The sequence below is a fragment of the Gadus chalcogrammus genome, chromosome 21, assembly GCF_026213295.1.
Source record: "Gadus chalcogrammus isolate NIFS_2021 chromosome 21, NIFS_Gcha_1.0, whole genome shotgun sequence".
Classification (NCBI taxonomy): domain Eukaryota; kingdom Metazoa; phylum Chordata; class Actinopteri; order Gadiformes; family Gadidae; genus Gadus; species Gadus chalcogrammus.
The window spans coordinates 11,723,670-11,745,171 of NC_079432.1; the positions used below are offsets into that span (position 1 = coordinate 11,723,670).

At 44.2% G+C, this 21,502-nt stretch overlaps 2 protein-coding genes across 5 annotated transcripts; one reads left to right on the plus strand and one right to left on the minus strand.

Annotated features, from left to right (window-relative positions):
- Window positions 1-337: 337 nt before the first annotated feature.
- On the minus strand, window positions 338-18,332 carry reps1 (RALBP1 associated Eps domain containing 1). 4 transcript variants are annotated; one of them, XM_056581986.1, is made up of 19 exons: window positions 17,284-18,331; window positions 15,542-15,665; window positions 14,400-14,626; window positions 12,612-12,795; window positions 12,262-12,401; window positions 11,341-11,503; window positions 11,199-11,262; window positions 10,718-10,872; window positions 10,185-10,306; window positions 9,675-9,755; window positions 7,863-7,950; window positions 7,331-7,432; window positions 6,786-6,846; window positions 6,354-6,558; window positions 5,800-6,093; window positions 5,394-5,483; window positions 4,992-5,146; window positions 4,229-4,334; window positions 339-3,988 (listed from the first exon to the last, which is right to left on the minus strand). In XM_056581986.1, the coding sequence occupies exons 1-19, from the start codon at window positions 17,434-17,436 to the stop codon at window positions 3,920-3,922; spliced, it is 2,583 nt and encodes an 860-aa protein (XP_056437961.1). In that variant the 5' UTR covers window positions 17,437-18,331; the 3' UTR covers window positions 339-3,919. The 4 variants fall into 4 exon arrangements, with proteins under 4 accessions (XP_056437962.1, XP_056437961.1, XP_056437960.1 ...); XM_056581985.1 differs by having other exon boundaries at window positions 5,782-6,093; XM_056581987.1 differs by lacking the exon at window positions 9,675-9,755 and having other exon boundaries at window positions 338-3,988; window positions 5,782-6,093; window positions 17,284-18,332.
- Window positions 18,333-18,339: 7 nt separating this feature from the next.
- Window positions 18,340-21,221, plus strand: abracl (ABRA C-terminal like). Its single transcript, XM_056581993.1, has 3 exons — window positions 18,340-18,446; window positions 18,912-18,977; window positions 19,446-21,221. The coding sequence occupies exons 2-3, from the start codon at window positions 18,917-18,919 to the stop codon at window positions 19,628-19,630; spliced, it is 246 nt and encodes an 81-aa protein (XP_056437968.1). The 5' UTR covers window positions 18,340-18,446; window positions 18,912-18,916; the 3' UTR covers window positions 19,631-21,221.
- The last annotated feature ends 281 nt before the right edge of the window (window positions 21,222-21,502 follow it).

Genomic DNA, 21,502 nt, shown 5'->3' on the forward strand with positions numbered 1-21,502 from the left:
ATTGGGTATCAGATTGATACTAGGCCTATCAGAGTTAAAGGAATGGATTAATAATTAATTCCTTGCCTTTTATAGCAGTCTATCAATGTTGATCATTAAAGAGGAGCCTAACTGTTCAACATCTATTGCAATGAATACAATTAATTGAAGGAAACTAAATGCTAAACTAAATTTCAGTATAACCAATGAAGTCTCATTGTAACTAAATGCATTTCAGTATTAACCAATGAAGTCTAATTTGTTAATACTGAAATGCATTTACTTTCCTAAGATCAGTTGAGGAGTGTTGGCTGGAGGAGGCCAATCAGATCGCTCAGAATCATTATTCATTACTGAACAAATCCCTTTCCCCCAAATAAAAACTCCCCCTCTCTTCAATTAAGGTAATATATGAATAAAAAATGATACATAAAAAATTAAAATAAAAAATTGCACACATGCTGTAAATATATCCAACTCCAACATTAGTCGAATGCCAACACAGGAATGTAGAAGGCCTCACACATATGTGCTACTTAGGAGCGGGGCCAGGGTGCTGCACTCCCAGTCATAAGGTTCTGATCCCCAATATCTGCATCGTATCTGCAGGAATTCTACACATGGCCCTGACTGCTCAATAACCACTTCAAACTGAATCCACTGCAATAAATAAAATGCAGAATGGACTTCGTCAGTACATTTTCAAAATCTGGGTTTTGCAGCAAGTGATATACAGCACTTTCGAGTTTATTTATAACATAATTCCTCACAGGAATTATTGTTTGGTTTCCCCAACTTTCCCTCAAATTAAATCTATTGATGCGCAACAATGCCCTCCACAGGACTGCAGACGAATTACACCCAACATATTCCAAAGTTTAACTCCTACAGTAGAACATTAAGTGCTGTAGTGTCTCCTCACGACCCTATTCCCACAACCCCGTGAAGTGCTTCCTTTTAACCCTAGATAGGGATTCAACCCACTGTGCCCAAACCAGTTGTCAATTTAACCACATCCCTCTTTGCCCGACCAACAGGTGTTTAACTTGTTGACCCCAACTTTGAAAATATTTTTTTGTCTCCCCCTCTCTTCTTTCTCCAAATTCTCCTGACACACCCTCCCTGACTTGCTCCTATTTTCCACTCTGCCAAGCGTAACATTAAAATCAACGACTTCCGTCTTCAGTCACTTTAGAAACAGAATCAGCCCTCTTTCCCCTGACCCTAACTTTCCCAGAAAGTAACACAGGCCATCCCTATGTCCAACCCATGATCCCAAATACAATCAATAGTATATCAAGTCACAAGATCCTTCGCAAACTCTCCAAGTCCATCAAGGCAGCAGTAACAGCAGAACCTAAGGAGATTAACAACTTCACTTTGCTTAATGACCTCTACCTACCTATTGTCGAGGTAAACCATGGGATTTAAGAAAGCTGGTTTAAATTTGAAACACTCACCACACATGTCAATAAAAACGTATTTTGAGGACCATGTTTTAAATATTGTGCTGTTTTTTTTTATTTGTGTAAAAACCACACAGCTGCTAGTTGATCTGCAGAGACACATCCATGCAGTTTAAACACCTAGGATCCCACATCCAAGAGAAACAATTATTAAAGGAATCATCTCCTATCTCTCGTTAGTCAGCAATTGATGAAAATGTACATACGAGTTCAAAAGTTTATCATGTACAATGTACAACATAGACCTGGGTGCAAATAACAATCCAAAAGCCCATTCAAAGGAAATAATTTGTTCTCTGCCTGCATTTCAACATAGACAAGGGTTTATAGGCAGATGGGGAGGGCAATGTGCCAGGAAAGATTGGAACCAATCCTGTATCAGGTAATTAAGGTTTTAAATGGTATTAGTTCCAGGTCTACTCCCAACACACACACACACACACACACACACACACACACACACACACACACACACACACACACACACACACACACACACACACACACACACACACACACACACACACACAGTTGGTATATCAATGGGAATAAGGTCAGTCACCATGGAAACCTGACATCAATGAGAGGGGGGTTCCTAAAATACATGATGGTTAAGAGAAGAAACACAGCAGAAATGCAAGATTTAGAGTAGAAAGCAAGAGGCCGTTCTGAATGTGATTTCAGGTTACCAGTGTATAAAAACAAGAGTGGTTCAAGATTCTCATTGTTTCTCATTAAAGCGTAATTTATTATAATAGACATATAGGACTGGAACACCATGCAGGTTTACAAAAACAAAAATTATGTTAAGGAAGAATGTGCCAGAACAAATAGAAACGTCAAAGAAAACCAAAAATAAAAAGAAAATAGGTTAGGGTGGGGTTAAAGTGCAGCTTGGTCTTTCAGGTCTCCCTCTTCTGTCAACGGTATCCATTTGGTATGTCGCTAAGCTTCATCTACTGCCAAGCCTCACAGGTTAGGGTGCATGTGCACGAACACGCGCAGTTATACCCAAATGCAATAGCAGGTACCCAAATTAGGACCAGTTATCCTCGAACTGCGATTAATTCAGCACCAGTTGGGGGTTGTGGCGATTAGATCCTGGACATGGGTCATGTTTTATTTTAATACCCAAGAGACAATACAACAGTTGACACAGTTGTTACCGGATTACAAAAAAAAACGAAAAAAAGAAGAAAAAGAAAAAGGTATCGTAAATGTTTATGGAGGATATACCGTCAAGGGTTGCATAGCGCCAAATTACTGGGGGGGTCCGTATATTATGTCCACATCAGACTTTATAACCAACGTCTGTCCACAACAGTTGGGCTTCTCTTTTCCCCCCCGTCTATTTTATTTTCCCCTGTCGCCTTAACAACATGACAAGCATGTTCCAGTAGGCTGACCGCTCCAGGTAGAAGGGTCGAAGGGGGGTTATGGGACCCATGTGGGACAGCTCTGCGGCAACCTCAGGCTATTAAAACCCTTGTTAAATAACATGCGGTTCCTTTTAAGGCTATATTCCAATGCAGAGTGGAACAACAAGAGCAAAGCAAGAAAAAAAGACACGTTAACCCAAAGAGAGAAAATTGGGCTTTCCGATTGGACAATTGGAACTTGGTATTCAGTAGAGAGCGAGCTTGTACTCAGCGAGTCATTCAGAAAAGCAATCGCACAACAAGTCAAATGCCGGAATAGAACCTATACCCACTTCTTCTAGTCCTGCATTCAACTGAAATGCATATCCATGCTCACGCACACCCACCCACATACGTACGTACACAAACACGGAAGGAAGCTTGATTTCTGTTCACATGGATGGTGGAAAGCCTTTACCGTGATTATCTTGAACCTGGCCCTAGACAAACATGCACACAAACTCCTCAGAAGAGTGTGGATGGGACAGGGACGCAGACCTAGGCACAGTCGCAGGGTCTAGCAGGCACACCTGCACGCTCCATCGCGCACACACACACACACACACTCAATACAACTTAAAAAAAAAAAAATCTCTCTTATTCAGTCACTGGGAGAGTATAAAATTAACATGTCTGGCGACTCACGCTGCAGCCGAACAGGCAGGGTCAGAAACCATCTGGACTCGTTATGCATTCCTCCACTGAATCTTTGTAGAAAGTGCCAGTTTGTTACCACGCCTCCCACCGTGCCAACCTCCCCCCTGAAATGCGCGTGTCGATGAATGTGTATGCATGTGAATGTGTACGTGTGTGTTTGTAGGAGTTAGTCCACATCAGGGCATCGGGTCATTAGCGTTTGGCAGGGCTGGTGTGCGTGGCAGGACGAGGGGGGTACAGGGAGCAAGGGGCGATGGAGGCGGGAAGTTAAGTGGCTTTAGGGCGACTGATCACATGGAGGGCCCCTGCGAGTGGCTCCCTCTACGACCAGGGCCCCCCCCACCCTCCCCCCTCCTGTTGTTGTTCTTCTTCTTCTTCTTAAGAGTGCGGGGCCTGGTTCTAGAGGTGGGAAAAGGGTCGGAGCTGCTCCAGCTGCACCTCCAGGGATATCCGCTCCTCCAGCAGGTCCTGGCAACGACAACATGCAACACGCTGGCGTCAGGGTGAGCTTGGGGATAGGGGGACAGCTCTGGGCTCTCCTACAAGGCTAGGGACACGCCACAGGGCTCGGGACACGATGAGCTTAGGAAGCACGTGAGCTGGCTAGCTAGTCCTGGAGCCGCATGCACAGAAATGTTACTTCTAGATGGCTATAGCCTGAATTATATCTACATATTGTTTGGTCCTTCCCCAAGGGGTGCGCTGTACCTTGAGCTGCTGCTGAAGTTCACTATTGAGTCGTGCCAGCACTGTGTTGGTCTCCTTGTTTCTCCTGATGGATGCTTGGATCGCCTTCTTGTCTTTCCCTATTGACCTGAAACCAAAAAGGCATAGGTTAAACGTTACAGCAAGCTAGGGCTGGGCGATTCATCGAATTTTGATCACGATTTCGATTTTATCGTCAAACGATCACAAAATTTAAATAATCGAATTTTCTTCTTTTTTTTATGTTTTATAGAAAGGGCAGAACAGCTGGATACATATCGGGATATTATTTTAGATACATTTTCCTTTTGACCATTTTGTTTATTTTTTTAACGCGAAATTTCAAAGTTCTCGGTTACAACGTTTTTTTTGGGAGAGACACGCTGAATAAATACAACATGTTTTTCAAATCCAAAAATAATCGTTTGAATAATCGTGATTTCAATATTGACCAAAATAATCGTGATTATGATTTTTCCCTAATCGAGCAGCCCTACAGCAAGCAGGTCCTCCATTCACACTAGCCATCAGAATGCAATCATGAACTCTACTGCTGTTGATACACGAGTTTGCCTGTCCCATTCCTGCCTTGTTGACGCATCTCTTACATACCATACAAATTAGCATAAAAATAAAAAAACAATAATCAATGACAAAATGCTTCCAATTATGCAGCCTAATCCTGCGCCTCCAGCAGTCTAATCTCCCTGGTCTCCAGGGTTGGGCCACTGCGTAGGCTGTCGGCGCCCAGACCGGCCGCCGTTACCTGGGGATGGAGGGCTGCGTGGCCAGGACGGCGGCGATGAGGTTGGACCTCTGCGGGCCGTGCGGCTCGTCCTCCGGCCGCAGCTCGTCCTCCGACTTCAGCCTCCGACGCACCGGCTTGGGGGGAGGGGCGAGGGGACCCGACGCCCCCTTGGCCTGCGGAGCCCACGGACCGTGGGGGGGAAAGCTTTAGAACCTCTGAACCAATGGGTGGGGCGATGGAGACTGCGGCGGTCGACTAGGCCTCCTAGCCGCTTGATTAGCCTCCCTATCAAGAACGTAGAACGGATATGCGCTGATTGGCGCATTGCGACACCCCACTCCCACCCCTCCTCCTCTGTTCTCCGCAGAGGGGTTCCGTTTCCCCCCCCCGGAGGCGGCACACAGACCACCGTTGACGTACCGAGTTAAGGCTGGTGGGGGTCCGCTCTTCCGCCGGGCCGTCGCTCTTCACCGTCCTCAGCGGACCCGCTCCCTCCGGCGGCTTCTCCACCTGGGGAGAACACACACACACACACACACACACACACACACACACACACACACACACACACACACACACACACACACACACACACACACACACACACACACACACACACACACACACACACACACACACACACACAGGGTTTGTCCCATGCGTCTTCTCATGGTGAACCATCATTTTCATGGCGGAAAGCAAAAGGGTAGAAGTTCAAGACCAGCCAAAAAAGCACAAAGCCAGAGTGGTATCGCCATACACTCAGTCGGTTGCCCCGCGTCCCCACGGTGTCCCCCACCCGGCGTACCGTGTGAAGCACACCCACCTGCCCCGCCGCCACCGCCGCCACCACCACCACCGCTGCCGCCGCCTCGCTGTGCTTGTCCACCTCGGGCAGGCTCGAGGGCTGGTCCGAGGTGGCGAAGGCCTGGAACTGGCTGAAGTCTGCAAAGTTGGGCTGATGGGGGATCAGGTGCGGGGAGGTGGCGGGGGCTGCGGGGGTGGCGGCGGCGGCGGCGGCGGTGGTGGTGGTGGTGACGGTGGTGGGGGCGGAGGCGGTGAGCGGGGTGCCCCCTCCGCCCTCCACCTCGCTGCGATGCCCGCCGTGGGGCATAGACGTCTGGTAGGTGGGCGGGGGGGGAGGAACAGAGAGTCAGGAGGGGGTTTGAACGGATCAGTTTGCCTCGTACCTGTGTCTCTTCATGTTAAAAAAAAATTGAGATTTAGCAACTTAAGCAAGAACAAAAAGTAGGGGTTTAACAAATCATAAAATAGCCTACAAATCCTCCTTCGAACATAGTTTCTGGCAAGTGCTGGATGGGAGTCTCCTGCCCCTAGAGAGTGGAAAGGGGTCGGGCCCAGTGGGTCCCTTCAGTTCACCTGTGTGGGCAGCGGCCGGGGCGGGACGGCAGGGGGGTAGGCTATGGCACCGGGCTGCGGCTGTCCGGCGACCGCCCCCGCTGCAAAGCTGCGGTTCATGTCCAGGGAGGAGGAGCGCGAGTGGGACGGGTGGGGGCGCGGCGGAGGGGGGGGAGGCGCAGCCCCCACCACCTTCAAGGCCTCCGGAGACGTCCCAGAATGAGACCTGGGCACAGTCAACAGATGGAGGAGGTGTGAATGCACAGGGAGGGAAAGATCATGTGGAACAAACATCATGCCGATCTAGAAACTATCTTGATTTAGATCAATATTTAATATATATATTGATATTGATATTTGATATCAATGGACCAATATTCTACATAGCATACAGAGGAAACGGTCAACAGAGTAAACAATCATACAAAAGGGATGATTTTTACTCTCACTAACCTCTGTCTGGTGATCGGCTCCTGGTCCGAGGTGTAGGAATCTGAACTACTGTAACCTTCCCCTGTGAAACGACAAGCAGAAGAATTAAACATTTGAAATGTGGCTGGTGGAAAAATGTCACCTAAAGTGATGAACAGGATCTAACAAATCTAGCCATTATTATTATTATTATTAAATATCTTTGTCAGGCAAAAGTTGAAAATGTATATTAATACATATATAATCTATATCTCAGTCAGCTAATAAAGACAAATCCCTCCCACCCCTCGCTTTTTTGTGTAGTTTGTACTTCCCTCGAGTCTGAAACACTGTCAAGCGTTTATTAGCTGCAGCGTTGCCGTTACGTGATTGTATAGTAATTGGTCACTGCCTGGGCCACATGAATGTACGGTAATTGGTCACCAACTCAGCTAAAACTAATATACCGAAATTACCTGTGATTGCAATGGATTTCATGAAATTATATGCATACATATAGAGAAATATTAACTCAAAAAGTGTGGGACCTTGTTCCCCATTATCTTGGCCTTTGTGGAGGTACTCACCGACAGCATTGTCAGCAACAAACTTCAAGGAGGCAGCCAGCTTGGTCTCTTCAGACAGCTCTGGAGGCTTCGCCAGCAGTGGGCTTGTGGGGTGGTTGTGGTCTGAGGGTGAGAAGCAATGACTTGCATGTGTGAAGAGGGCATTTCCCTGATACAATGTTGCCACGGTGCAGGAGCCGGGCCTGGCCGCCTAAGAACATGGTAAAGCTTCAAATGGATCAGGGTGGCTGTTGGGTTCTCCCAGGGGTACTGTACTTTGGGGAGGGCAGGGTCACCTACCGGAAACACCAGAGAATTAGTATCCGTCAAAAAAGGGGTAATCTATGGGACCTGACAGAGAATGTGGATTTCAGTCCGTTTTACACACTGTTGCACTTCTTTTTTTAAATGCTCAATGTACCTCGAATTGATTAATCTGCCAGTTTTGAAGTCACATATTCCCCGTTCCCCGCCCCTTGCCCAGCCCAGCCACTCATGTCCTTTTGGAGGCAGACAGTAAATGTTTGGCTCTCCGAGAGAGCAGGTGTCTTACCACTGCCGGTCCTCTTGAGCTCCATCTCCTGCATGTGGATCTTACTTGGAGTCATTCGAATGGGGACCGGGTGGACGATAGCGGTGTCCTGTGGAGCGGTCAGACAAGGAGAGACGGGGCCCAGAGGGGTTAGACTTCTACCCGAGTCAACAGGATCAATTGTAGGAAACACCTCCGTCATCATCTCTGAGTATAGCTGCTCAGCTGCAACATGGCCCATGCTGCATGTGTACATGGTGTGGTGTATAATATGATACGTTGTGTTGTACAACAAGCTAGGCAAGTCATGTATTCCTGATGTGATTGTGCAACTCCCCGCAAGACTATCTGAATCCTAAATCATAAGCTCCCATTGAAGATACTGTAATGCGAATGCACACATCTAAACGCAACTTTCAACGTTGTCTTCACTGGAATCTTTACTGCATTATACTTATGGAATTCATATTTAAAAGATAAAAACAGCTCAGTCCATCAACCCTAACCCTCTTCCCAAGAATCTTTTAACGACTGAATATGCCGATGGAATGAAGGATTAACGATGATACTTAGCGCCCTGGACATGTTTCCACTGTTCCAAAAAGAACTCCTATCGATCGAATGCGCTAAGCAACCAGAGTGGGTAAGACATTAGGTTTAGAGTCCACCACTGTTCTCCCGCCTCACGGTGCTACATTCAGCCCATCGTTTTCTCGTTATAGAAAGCCGATACCGATGCACAAAACAAAACAATAAGCCGAGTCTGTAATTAAAAAGAGGGTGAGCGGTGCTGACCAGGAACAAACAAGCCAGGAAAATCAATGCACCCTCACATGTGTTGCGACAGGTCCTCTATGCTCATTCTCCACTCACAGAGTGAGCGGGGGAGCAGAAAAACAGTGTCCAGTACTTTCAGATTGGGACTTCCTAAACAATGGATAATTAAAGTAATTGATTCACAGGTCATCGTCAAATACGATGTGCCGATGATTAAGGCGATAAAGATTGGGTGCTTGAAACTTTACCTACTAACTGCTTCGTGTGCATTTCAATTACTCACTGGAGGTAAAAGCCCAAACTGCAAAGGTACTCCAGCGCTTGTATGGGAAAGCCTATATTTTCAGCAAAGAAGGCTCAGCCAAGGTTTTTATGGATGTTTGATAGTGTGCTGCATAACTTAAAACACTGTTTGTTGGGGTTTGAACAAACACAGGCCATCTGGTTGTTGATTCAAATAGATAAAGAACATTTTATTCATGTTTATTTATTTATTGCATCCTTTCTCCATAGTATAGGATCCTTTCTCAATATGTATGGTAGGTCATGTGGTGACTCTCAATCAGCAGTTATTACGTGACTTGCGTCATCTATTGTATTAAACTTCTATTTTTTCTGTTTATTAAATCCGTCTTTGCTGGTGACAACAACGCCATATGAGCCAATGTTGTGACGTTTTGGAAACAGAAAGACGCTTTTCATTCCAATGAGGATTTGATGTCACTGTGAAAAGAGTTGTTGTCCAGGAGATGCTTTGCATGCCAAATCAGAAGATAGCCCTGCCATTGATGATGTAGTTTGATTTGTACAACGGAAACCCCATGCATTGATAGCAATAGATAATAGATTACAGAGAAGGGGGGGGGGGGGAGAGAGAGACAGAGACAGAGACAGAGACAGAGACAGAGACAGAGACAGAGACAGAGAGACAGAGAGAGAGAGAAACACAGAGAGAGAGAGAGAGAGAGAGAGAGAGGCATGTCAGAAATCCGCAGCAGGTTAATATCCAAACCAATTAATAGAGAGTCATGCATACATTCTAAGTGATTGACTTACAGGGTCAGCTGGTGCAATGTTAGAGTCAAATTGGGTCAGAGTTTGTGAGCTGGAGGAGCGCTCGCTAAACGTCTCCCACTGCTGCAGGAGACAGACAGGAAGTCAGAGGGGTGGGGGGGGGGAGAAGGAGAAATAACATGTCAGTCAGCAAGCGCAGTGACATCAATTGACACATCATTCTGAGCGACAGCAGCCCCCTCCACCCCTGTGATGTGATGGGACATGATGTGCACAGGAGAAGGAGACGGCGTGCCAACGGTGGGGTCGAATTACATTAGGAAGGCTATTCAGGGGAGCATTCAAGCATCAGTTTATGAATCAAACGGCAATCAAGTCACAATATCAACCAGCACGGCGAAAAACTAACCAAATTCAACCTCTCTGCAGAAAAATAGAAAATAGCACCAGACGAACTAAGTCACTTGCATCCTAAACAACAGGGCATAGCTCTGTGTGTGTGCCTGTAAGTTTGTTTAAGAGGAGTTTAAATCTGTGGCGTGCGTTTAGAACCTCATTGGCCTGGTTCATCTCTGGCCAGGTCTGGTTGAGTGAGGGCATGGAGGGAGACTTGTTTGGGGTGACCTCCACTGGTGAGCCAGAGTAGCCCACATCCACTGCTGCCTCGGACACCTCTGCAAGCAGGAGAAGAGACACGGTGCGGTGACGCATACACATCACACACAGAGCAGCCGAGAGAAACACAGCGCGAGCTGGTAGGGGAACGTAACCGCAACGCCGGGGGCGTTATTTCACTCGACAGCCCAAGACCCCATCAGTGTTAAGACATGCAATTGGGTCAACTCAATTTAGTGTAACTCGAAGTGTGAACAACTTTGGAATTAATTATGAATCTTTCGAAACTATATATATATATATATATATATATATATATATATATATATATATATATATATATACACACACACACACACACACACGTTTAAAACAATGTGCTTCACTAAAACGTTGGCTCTTGTGACCCGTGAGGCCTGAGCCTCTGGCCACTGAGTCGGGAGCTGATCTGGGGCGGGGCCACTGCGTACCTGCCGAGTCATCCAGGTCTATCAGCTTTGGCATCAGGCTCTCGGGTAGCTTCTCTGGGAGGTCGTAGCCGTTCTTCCTCGCTACCACCAGGTGGAAGGCTGCGCAGAACTCGTCTAGCGTCAGCGCGCCGTCCTTGTCGAAGTCTGACAGCTCCCTGGAGGGAGAGGGATGAAGAGAGACAGTGAGAAGACAGCTAGTGACAACAATGTCCATAGCAGTAGGAGTAGCTTAAAGCAACGGGAAACAGGCATGGCACATAAGGCCAAAGGGTTTTATTTTAAATTATAATTGTGTAATAAAAGGCTTTTGATTTAATGCCCTGAAATGTTCAGATTCCATGGATATATAGTAAATGCACACGGGTATCAGTTTAATATTTATTATATCAAAACATACCTCCCTGGAATCTGTACACACTTCTGTTGTAAAATAAGTAGGTAGGATTCAGTAACCATACTGAAAACCTATGGAGGAGCTCACCATATGTGTGACAACTCTAGGATGGGTAATTTGGATTTGGTGAAGAACTCTTTTGCTGCCGAGCCTGAAAAACAAATACAAACGTGTCAACAAAAAACCCATTTCGACATGCGTCTTTGAGGAGTGTGTATGTGTCTCTCACCGGGTATGAAGCCGTTGAGGTCGGGCTGGATGGTCTTGAACTGGTTGATGTAGTACTGCCTCTGCTCGTCCGTGATCCTCCATGGGTCGTCGTAGGCGCTGGACTGACGCTGGATCTCATTGGTGGTTGCTGCCGAGGCCACCGTCCGCACCGTCGTGCTTTCCTGCAAACGAGTCGTAAGGAATGGTCACAGACAATATATATATATGCATATACACACAATGATAAAAACACGAAGTTGGCAAATCTGTACACAGCCTTTATAAATGCCTGGATGGTTGGATAGATGGTTTTAAGTAGAAAGGGTAGGCTTGAGTGTTGGCCTACAGTTCTGAACGTCACATGCATCAAATTAAACCAGTTTGGGAAGAGACAGGATCAGATTCTCCGAAGACACATGTGGGAAATCAGATGAGGAAAGATAAAAAAATAGAGCATCATCGTTCAATGAAGATAATATTGCAAGGAAGAATCTCAACAATCTTGTTGTTTTTCAAGAATTTAAGTGTCGAGGGATCAGATGAAGTCCCTTTGTATTGATTCAGAAGAAGAGCCATGAAGCAGTTTAGATTGCCTCGGAATTAACTGAACTAACTAAACTTTTCCACAAGTGTAAAAATAAGAAATAAAAGGGGAAGATCATTCCATTTTGAGGCTGCATCATTTAAAGACGCCGTTTTGTCAGAATGTTGCTAGGGACATGCAGTACGCATACTCTGAGGTGGGCTACCTTGCGAACAAATCGTCCACTGAACAATGTGCTAGGGGAGGGCATAAATTAGGGATGGGTCTTTGTTCAAAATACAATAAACCTATGTTTCTGAGATTGGCTCTCATTAACAGGCGTTACGTGACATGCCGTGTTCTTCCAGGCCTCATGGAGCCACTTATGGACGACCTGGACTCAGCAGATGCTGTTACCTGGACGGACGAGGGGTGCATGGCGGGGATGGCACTGGATGGCGGTGTGTCCGCCGTGAAGCTGACCCACGTCTCCTGAACAGGGGGCGGAGGGGGAGAATGGGCCGACCACATCCCGTCCCCAGGCACTGGTACTGGTACTGAAGGCAGGCAAAGATAGGCAGACTTTTATCTTTACCGGTTTTCAAACACACTATTTACTTATTTATTATGACCCTGCTCACGGATTATATATTATACGATTATTTATTATCTTCTGAAATTCCCGCCTGGGATCCACAGTGAACCGTCTAATCTAATTCTGAAACATACGAGTGCTTTGGCTCAGAGATGCGTGCAGGTGTGCACACCTGTCGGTGCTTCTCTGAACTGTGTCCAGACGCCAGCGGGGGCGGTTGCCACTGCCGGCGGCCGGTCTGCGGCACTGCTGCCGCCACTCGCCTGCCGCTTGTGTTTCCTCCAGGAGTGGGGTGAGGTGGGTGGGGACTGGTGGGGGGAGACCACTGGCGACGTGGAGTCGGGCTGGACCATGCACTAGAACATACCGGCAATAAGAGGAAAAAGGTAGTGAACAGAAAAGATCGGCCAACAAAAGATACAGCGCGTCGTAGAGGGTTTGACCCTCTGGGAGTCCACATGCAGGCGCGCGCCTAAACAAAATGGTTCAACGAAGGCCACTCCTCGGGGGCGTGTTGGCCTGACTGTGTGCGTGTGAAGAACAAACATTGCTCTCTTTCTCGGTCCCTCTCTAATGGATCAACTTGTCAAGCAAGTTGACCGACTCATTTCAGCTCATGTGTAAGCAGCCTGACAAGACTGCATGCATATGTATACTGTGTAAATGAACACATCTGTGAATGTCCCCTGCTCTTTTTCTTTTAGAGGGAAAAACCAATAACCTGCTTGAACATTGCATTTGATTTCAAACTTAAATGCACGTATTTTGTAGTTTGCAGTGTATTTCAAGTTGTTTGTGTGATGTCGTACTAATGTCATTGCTAACCCGGATTTCCAATGTTATTTTTGTCTGTTTGACCCTTAAAGTAGATCTCACCAGATCCAACATATACATTGTTATTAGGGGTGTAACGGTACATGTATTTGTATTGAACCGTTTCGGTACGGGGTGCTCGGTTCGGTACGGAGGCGTACCGAACGAGTTTCCATACGGACATATTAAGTAGAGGACCACATGTGTGGAACATGCTGCAGCCGAACATGCACAGTTGCGCACACCATAGCTGTGTTCGAAATCGTTCCCTATTCACTCACTCACTATTCCATATATAGTGTTCATGATATAGTGCACTATTTAGGGAACGAACAAACGAGAATTCGGACACTACGCTGAACATTGTAAACGTCATTTGCGTCAGTAAATGCGCCGGATATTTGTGTGACGCAGACAGATCAACCACATCATGTAAACAAACCGGGCACTCACGAGGAAAGCTGGAGGTTGCATTGATGTTGAATGTTACATTTCCTTGTTCAAGTTTTTTTTAAATAATTTTGAATGTTAAATATTCTATGTTAAATCCCAAATAAATTGTTGACATTTCTAACACATTTCTAGCACATTAGATTGAGAAAAAAATTGTTTTTAAAGAAACAGTCTGAAGCTTATTCATGTTATTTAATCTGAGCAACAACTTGAAACTGTTTAGTGTTGCAATTGTTCAATTTTGTACATGGAGAAAATATATTTTTTAAAGAAACAGTCTGAGCCAATGTTATTTATTTTTATTTCTACATTTCAGAATCTTGTATTTATATTTTTGAGCAGAATTCTAGCTTTGTATTGTCTAATGTTCCTATTGTTAAAAGCACAAAAGTGTGTTATGAACAACTAGCACATTTATATTTTGCATTGTTTTCTTACTGTACCGAAAATGAACCGAACCGTGACCTGAAAACCAAGGTACGTACCGAACCGAGATTTTTGGGTACCGTTACACCCCTTATTGTTATAGCTTTGAAGTTTTAGACCAAACCAATCAATGACCTTTTCTATGAAGCGTCCTCCGGGCTGGACTAATCTTAGGCTTATCTACATGCTTGGATGGATGCCAGCACTATTACGTTGGTGATAAGAGGGTTGGTTTTTTTGGGCATGGGAGAGCGGCGTGTTTACCAACCTGCGGTTCACTGGCAGGTGCGAGGGCCTGGGTGACCTCGTGCACGGGGACCACTGGGGGGACGACGGGGGTGACTTTCTTGTTCTGCAGGCCTCGGCCCGGCGGCCTGGGGATGACCCCGGCACCGGGATAGATTCCCTGGCTGTCGGCCTCCTGGTACAGGGCTGCGTGCCTCGCTTCTGCCTCGTTCTTGCCAACCACGAACCTGGGCAGCGGCAGGTCCTTGACTGAGAACAGAAGACAAGGCAGAAAACTGAGTCAGAGAGATGCCTTTGGGTGAAGTCCTCCATATTAGCACCAGCTTATCTGCAATTTGGCCTCCCAAACTAATGCTGTGGGTCATTTCACCCACCAGGACTTGCGTTATTGTCGATGACCAATTTCAGTTGCCAATATGGGTCTTCTTACATGCAAAAACAATACAAAGAAAAACAAACAACCAAGAAGGGAGAAGGTATTCAAGATATACTTTTGAATAAAATGTGTCATTTTAATGGGTCATGGTTTTTTTCTAAAAAGGACGTTTGATCTTGGTTCTTCTGATTAGAAAATCCTTTCTTTTAACCATTTTATAGAGTCTGCTATCATATCAAGATCATGAACCGCCTAAAAGGTGACAAAAATATATTGAGATATTCTTTGCTATATTGCCAAACTTAGTTTGTAAAAGCTGTAGTTGAGAACAGGGCTTCTTAAAGTTGGCTTTGTATTTGCATGCCTGGAAAGGTTTGAGGAAGTAAATAATGTACTTCCTCATCTTTTAAACATCAGAAATTGAGCAATCACAAATCCACTGTTGTGTTTTTAACAGCAAATGAAAACACAAACCTAACATATGTTTAAGTTTTGGCCTGAGAGGCTTGAACCCGAAATCCAAATTGATGTTTAAACTGTCACTCAGCTAGCTACAAATGTCTACTGGACTTAATACAAACATTTTTTTTGTTTAAATTGTTATTGATAAAAGATCAGTTTGGATTAAAACACAACAATACTTTTTAGATATACGGCACAGGCCAAACCATGTTTGCCTCTGCCCTATTAAGCCCTGAGGGAGTATTGAATAAAGGACAAGGAAGGAGAACCTAGAAATTAATTTGAATGAACCAATTCAAAAGTTGACCCATCTTCTCAGTGCTCACCTGAGTTGAGACTCTCCACTCTGAGAGGCAGACCAGACTGGGCAATGGCGATGAGCTTCAGGGCGATGTAGAACTGGCTCCGCCCAAAATGTCCCAGCCGAGTGGCTCCACAGAGCTCTGTTATCTGAACATGTGTACAAAGACAAACAAGAAACACAAGAACAACAGTTCACACGCTGAACCTTGTGGACATGGTTAAACTACACGCAGAACGGTCGTGGAACGAATGTCAAGCATGTGGCTGTGGTGCCTTCACATTCGCAAAATGTTGACAAACAAGTCTGGTCTGTTCTCATATTAGATCTTCTATTACCACCGACAGCAACGGTCGATTGTATTGTATTTGCAATGTGGTACTAACGCCACTTGAATATGGACTCTTGCAGACACACAGACTAGTTAAACTAATAAGCGAGCAGCTCACTATCACCCTCGGAAAGGGTGGCATGTAGCCATGTACATGCCTAACTACTAGCAACAAGCAGCTGTGTGTGAATGTGCAGAAATCCAGGCAGACTCTGCTGACAATATATGCCCTCATACTCACATCGATAACAGGGAATGACCTACTACACGACTGTTTGGCATGTAGTATCAACAGAGCAGTTGCTTACACACTGTCAGACGGACAGAACTATGTACAAAATAGAGGAGCACAGGCAATGACAAAAATAAATGGTTTCCCTTGATTAAAATTAATGTTAATGTGCACACCAATTTTATTCATTAGATGTCCACAAATGGACCTTTCTGACGTCTGACTTTGATATAACTTTCAGTTCATTGAGAAATTGATGTTAATGCACAATGCAGAAATAACATAACGGCATAATGTAGGCAGAATAATCAGGCAAGCAGCTATATTGCAAAAGTGTGTAACTTCAAAGTACAAAACGGCAGGAACACCCCGCCCAGTTCAGATTCATTTAGCTGACTAAGTGCTTAGTCTGAATGTGTTGGATGCATACCACCAAACACGCATTCATTAATAGGAGCAGGTAGGAACACCACTGAAAGGCGTCTTCTTCTGTTCATGCCATTTCGTAGAATGGCATGAACAAAAATAACTGCTTTACGCTCTATCAAACAGCTCCCTTGTTGACCTTGAAAAGGATGCTGACTCATAAACTGCAAACACTGGCTTGCTGAAGCCAAGAATGGTCACAAGAGTGGACTGCTATACTTATCCGACTACTCGGCCATTGAAATTCATAAACACTGATCCAATCGCTTGGTTTGGTCTTGTATGGACGCCTTTTAGTGTATATATCCCCAATGATTAACGTTAGGCTGAATCTAGTGGAAAAACAATTAAACTGACTATATCTACAGACAATCTATAGAAGAAGCACTAGAAAGGGAGTGAGTTAAGCAAAAGCTTGAAGGAGGGATACATTGTTTCCTGGGTATATTTTGATAGAGCTAGTTTTTAGTGATACCGTCTTGTCTGTTAGGAAATAGCCTTGTCTAATGCAGAGATCAATTTTGTATGCATACATTATAAGGGCCATTTTAAAAACGTCAGCAGTTGTCCGTTAACTAAACAACTAACTGTTACTGTTAGCCCAAGCTGACATTAGCCAGAAGAAGGCGTGTCACTTGCAAGACAGCTAACCAGCAACCCTAACGTTAGCTTCAATGTATGGAAGATCAGAGTGCCAACTCAACCACGATAGCATGGGATTGTAGGGTAGCCACAAGACACTGCAAAGTAACAAGGGTACTGGTGACTAGTAGCTTACCTGCAGGACAACTTCGCTGGGTAGCTGGGCCGCCCGGAAAAGGTCAAGAACCCTCCCATTAGACGCCACTTTTTTGGTATTGTCCGTGTCGCAATAAACGAATAAATCCGAGTAATATCGCTGCTCACCGTCACTTAGCGTTAGGCTTTCCATTATATAATCAATTAAAAGACTGAACTTCGATTCGTGGGCGAATGATCAGGCCTTTTGACTGGTTGGGGATAGATCAAAAAATGGGGATACTTCAGAATCTCTAAGCAGCTAACCTGAACGCACTAGCTAGCGTTCACGTTAGCTCCGAAATTCGCAATATGTGAATGAACAAGTCTGCTCTGTTAAGATCTTATATTTCAACTGACAACAAATGTGTAAATTGCATTGTATTTGCAATATACTATAATTCAGCAGTATGAATATGGAGTCATTAAATTCTCCAACACAGTTAACTTGTTGGGCTAGTTAAACCAATAAGCCAGCAGCTGGCTAGCACACGCCAGCTAACCTAGCTAGCAGCTACCTTGAATCAAAGTCAGCGGCACAAGGCTAACAAGCGGCTCCGAAAGTGCGCCCCGTCTGATTAGCCAGATATCTTCTGGAATATCCACGTCTGATAACACTTTTGTTTTCGATACTCCGTTTAATAGTGGTAGTCCAGGTTTCGGTTGCGATAAATTCATTTGCAGAACCGTTAGAAGTAAAGTTTCAGGCTGTTTTAGTTCCTTCCCCCGGAGTCGGCTCTGCCATTCCTGCCCATTGGGTTCCTATGGCCTCGTGACGTCAGCGTGCCCACTCTTCCGACAGCTTGCGGGTCCTCCAGGTCCATGGGTCCTCCGAACGCCCGGATGAAGGATGTCAACACTAAAGTTATGTGGACCCTAAAGAGCCTTTACCGTACCTTTACTGAAGAAAACCTTCTCCAAATGCATTTAATTTTTTCCCACAACATTTTCTAGAAGTACAATCCTTAAATTAATACATAAGGGCGTTTGTAATTTTATGTTAGCGGAAAAGTCGGTGCCATTGCTTTAAGTCAGTGTCGCTCTATAGCTCTTTTCCTATTGGGCCACGGTGACATGACGTAGAGGGAGGGGCAAATTCCTGACTCTTGTCTAGACGCAATCACATCTCTTTCGACAAGCTCCTAAGAAAAAGATCATCTTCAGGTAATAGAACACTTTAAACTATAACATACTAATATTGTGTTCTAGTGTTTTCTGAAACACCTCATACGTTTACCGAATGAGGTCATTTTAGCCTCGTTGGCACTATTTCATTGAGTCTACCCAGGGCTTAAATTAGGTAACGGGCGTTTAACTGTCGGAAGCTTTGTCTACTTTCAGATATCTGTTTGTCTAAATGTTTAAAACTAGGAAAGTTCTGGTATTTGACAGGTATACGTAATAAATTGAGTCTCAATGTTACATTAGAAGAGCCATAACTGGGGTACGTCAGCTATATGTAAATGTACCACGATTATCACTTCCGCATTACATTCAACCGTAGTGGCTATATTTGGTCAGCTAAAATCAAAGGTTAATCATTGTTATTTTGCATCCTATCGTCTTGTCTTGTTTTAAGCAATGTATTAATCAATTGATTAATGTAAATTACTTTTGTCCCTCCTTTAGTCAAAATGAATGTCGATCATGAAGTTTCATTGCTTGTGGAGGAAATCAAACGTCTTGGGAGTCCAAGTAAGTTATATTTATGTTTTTGGATTTGTGAATTGGTTAATTCTGCAATGCATTTAGGAAATTCACAGATTGCTTTGCATTTATAGAGACGATTATAACTATATATTATGCTCAATTCACAAGGCTTATCACAGATAAGAGAGATACAGCGATTGACAATCAGTGAATTGTTTTGTCACAATGCATTGCATTGTCTTCAAAACTGCACTATGTAACTTTTGTACTGCTTTCTTAAGAATTGAACGTACCAATCCGTGACATTCCACCCCAACGTGGGACAGACAGTCACACAATTGTAGCTGTAACTCAAGCCACTAGAGTTTGCTAATGGGAAGACGTACATAGTGTTGATTTAAAACTTTCTGCTTTTATCCCGTGTGAGAGCCCAATATTTGCTTAATCTGACAGGCGAACAGCGATTGTAATTCTCACTCTCACAATCCTACTAAGCAAACCTTTGTCATGCAGACGCCGAGGGGAAGACAAGCGTGAAGTTCGGGGTCTTGTTCGAAGACACCCGGTGCGCCAACATCTTTGAGGCACTGGTTGGCACCTTGCGGGCAGCCAAAAAGAGGAAGATCATTACGTTTCAGGGGGAGCTGCTACTGCAAGGGGTCCACGATAACGTTGAAGTTGTCCTGCTCGCTGAGTGACACCTCTCACTCAGCGAGGTGTGGGGGGGAGGGGTCAGCATTGAGCATATCTGGGTCATGTGAATCATTCCAAATACTTATTTTTAGCAATAACATGAGCTCGGATCAATCACCTAATTTCATCGAGGTGGCCCTCGTCAATCACTGACTGTGATTGGTTGACAGTATTTCTATGGACTGTGTCTCTGTCAGGGCCCAGCCGTTAGGCATGGTGACCATTTAATTATTTGACATTGAATTACAGCTACATACAGCTTATTTGACCCTCTTATCTTTGTTTTTGTTGCTTGTTCTCTCCTGGGCAAGCGTAACCATTTGCCAAAAAAATGAAATACCATTTGGGAGCCTTAAAGATACTCTGATGTGATGTGACCAGATCTGCTCTTAATCTTTTAGACCCAGATTTCAAATAAACAAGCATGGCCGTTGTATAAGTTGCTAAGTGAACAAACTGCTTAAGCTGGCAAGACACCATGCTACGTCTACATCACTAATGAGCTTTGGGGTTTGAAAACGGTCACAAATTCCATTTAACTTCCATCACATTTTTTTAAAAATAAAATGAAAAGTTCACCCTCGCGTGCGCAAACAGTCCAGCAATCATGGATCATAAAAACGATCTACTGCGCATATTTTATGGACCTTTAAGACTATAAACGCACAGATCAGGAATGCAAAATGTATATCAAGATATGCCTTTTTATGTATACTATGTATGTCACTGTGGTGAAAATGTACTAGGAAATGTGGCCGTCAATCTCAACAAAAAAGTCTCACTCACAAGCACAGTGGGCTGATTCTAGAGATGGATTGTGGATTGCACAGAGCCACTGGGTTTCATTTTAGACCACAAAGGGCTACATATGTTCTTGAAACCAAGCCTTACAGGTTCTCCTACAGTGAATATGCTGGGGTCCACCATGGGTCACCAAATGACCCTTTTTATTGTTTACATTGGGTGATTTTTACTACCTCTGGTGTACTTTGTAATAGGATGACGTTAGACCAATATTCCTTTTTCAATCTCAAGGAACGGGGAACAAAAATACCTAATGCCAGACTTATTTAATTTGATGTTTGTATTCATACCACTGTCTGAGGGTACCTATCGGGAATGTTCCTAAAGTTGAACAACGAAGTGATTTCCATTGTATGACCTTTGCAAATGTCTTATCATTTCAATTGTTGCCAAATGGAGCTTTTGCAATGTTGTTTCTCAGGACCAAATATAAAAATGTTTCAAAGACTTGTGATAGATGAATATCGTCTACACGATGTCCGTGTTTAGGAAATATCAAATTTACATATTGCTTAGATGTAATAGATTTTTTGTTATATTTACTTTATTTTACATTACTTCTCAAACTCCCTTTTTCTCTTATATCACATTGCTTATTCTTGATGCTGAGTGTTTATGTCCTTTAAGTAAATGGTATGCTATATGGTCTTTGATCAGGATAAGGGGAACTCTGATGTCATATGACCCATGTCTTTTGACTTGGTGGTTGTTGCACACTTTACATTCAAAAACGTTATCATTGAAATTAAACACATCCAATTGGATTGTAATAAAAATCGTCTAGAAAAAAATATTATTGTGATTCATCATTTTTAATTAAAATTGAGTGGTCTTTTTCAGATACCAGTCCAACAGAATACTAGAATACAAGTAATACTAGTTTCTTACCATGTTTGTTGTATGTTCAACTTTGAGTATATAGCTGAGGAGGGGTTGTATCCTGATATTTGGATTAGTTTGAATTGTCAATGCATGTCCGAATGAGCCTGCATGCATTGCAGCAAAGTTCATTTTTTATGTAAATCTATTCCGATTTTATTATTTCTAACGAACTGATTAGGTAAATAAATCGT

Bases quoted from the DNA above. Each gene is read 5' to 3' on its own strand.
- reps1 (XM_056581985.1), bottom strand. From the start codon at position 17,436: ATGGAAAGCCTAACGCTAAGTGACGGTGAGCAGCGATATTACTCGGAT. The intron at 12,796-14,399 runs GTTGGTAAACAC...GGTATGTTCTAG, and splicing joins CACCTGCCAGTGAACCGCAG to TGCATGGTCCAGCCCGACTC. The intron at 11,263-11,340 runs GTGAGAGACACA...TTTGTTTTTCAG, and splicing joins CCTCAACGGCTTCATACCCG to GCTCGGCAGCAAAAGAGTTC.
- abracl (XM_056581993.1), top strand. From the start codon at position 18,917: ATGAATGTCGATCATGAAGTTTCATTGCTTGTGGAGGAAATCAAACGT. The intron at 18,978-19,445 runs GTAAGTTATATT...TTTGTCATGCAG, and splicing joins CAAACGTCTTGGGAGTCCAA to ACGCCGAGGGGAAGACAAGC.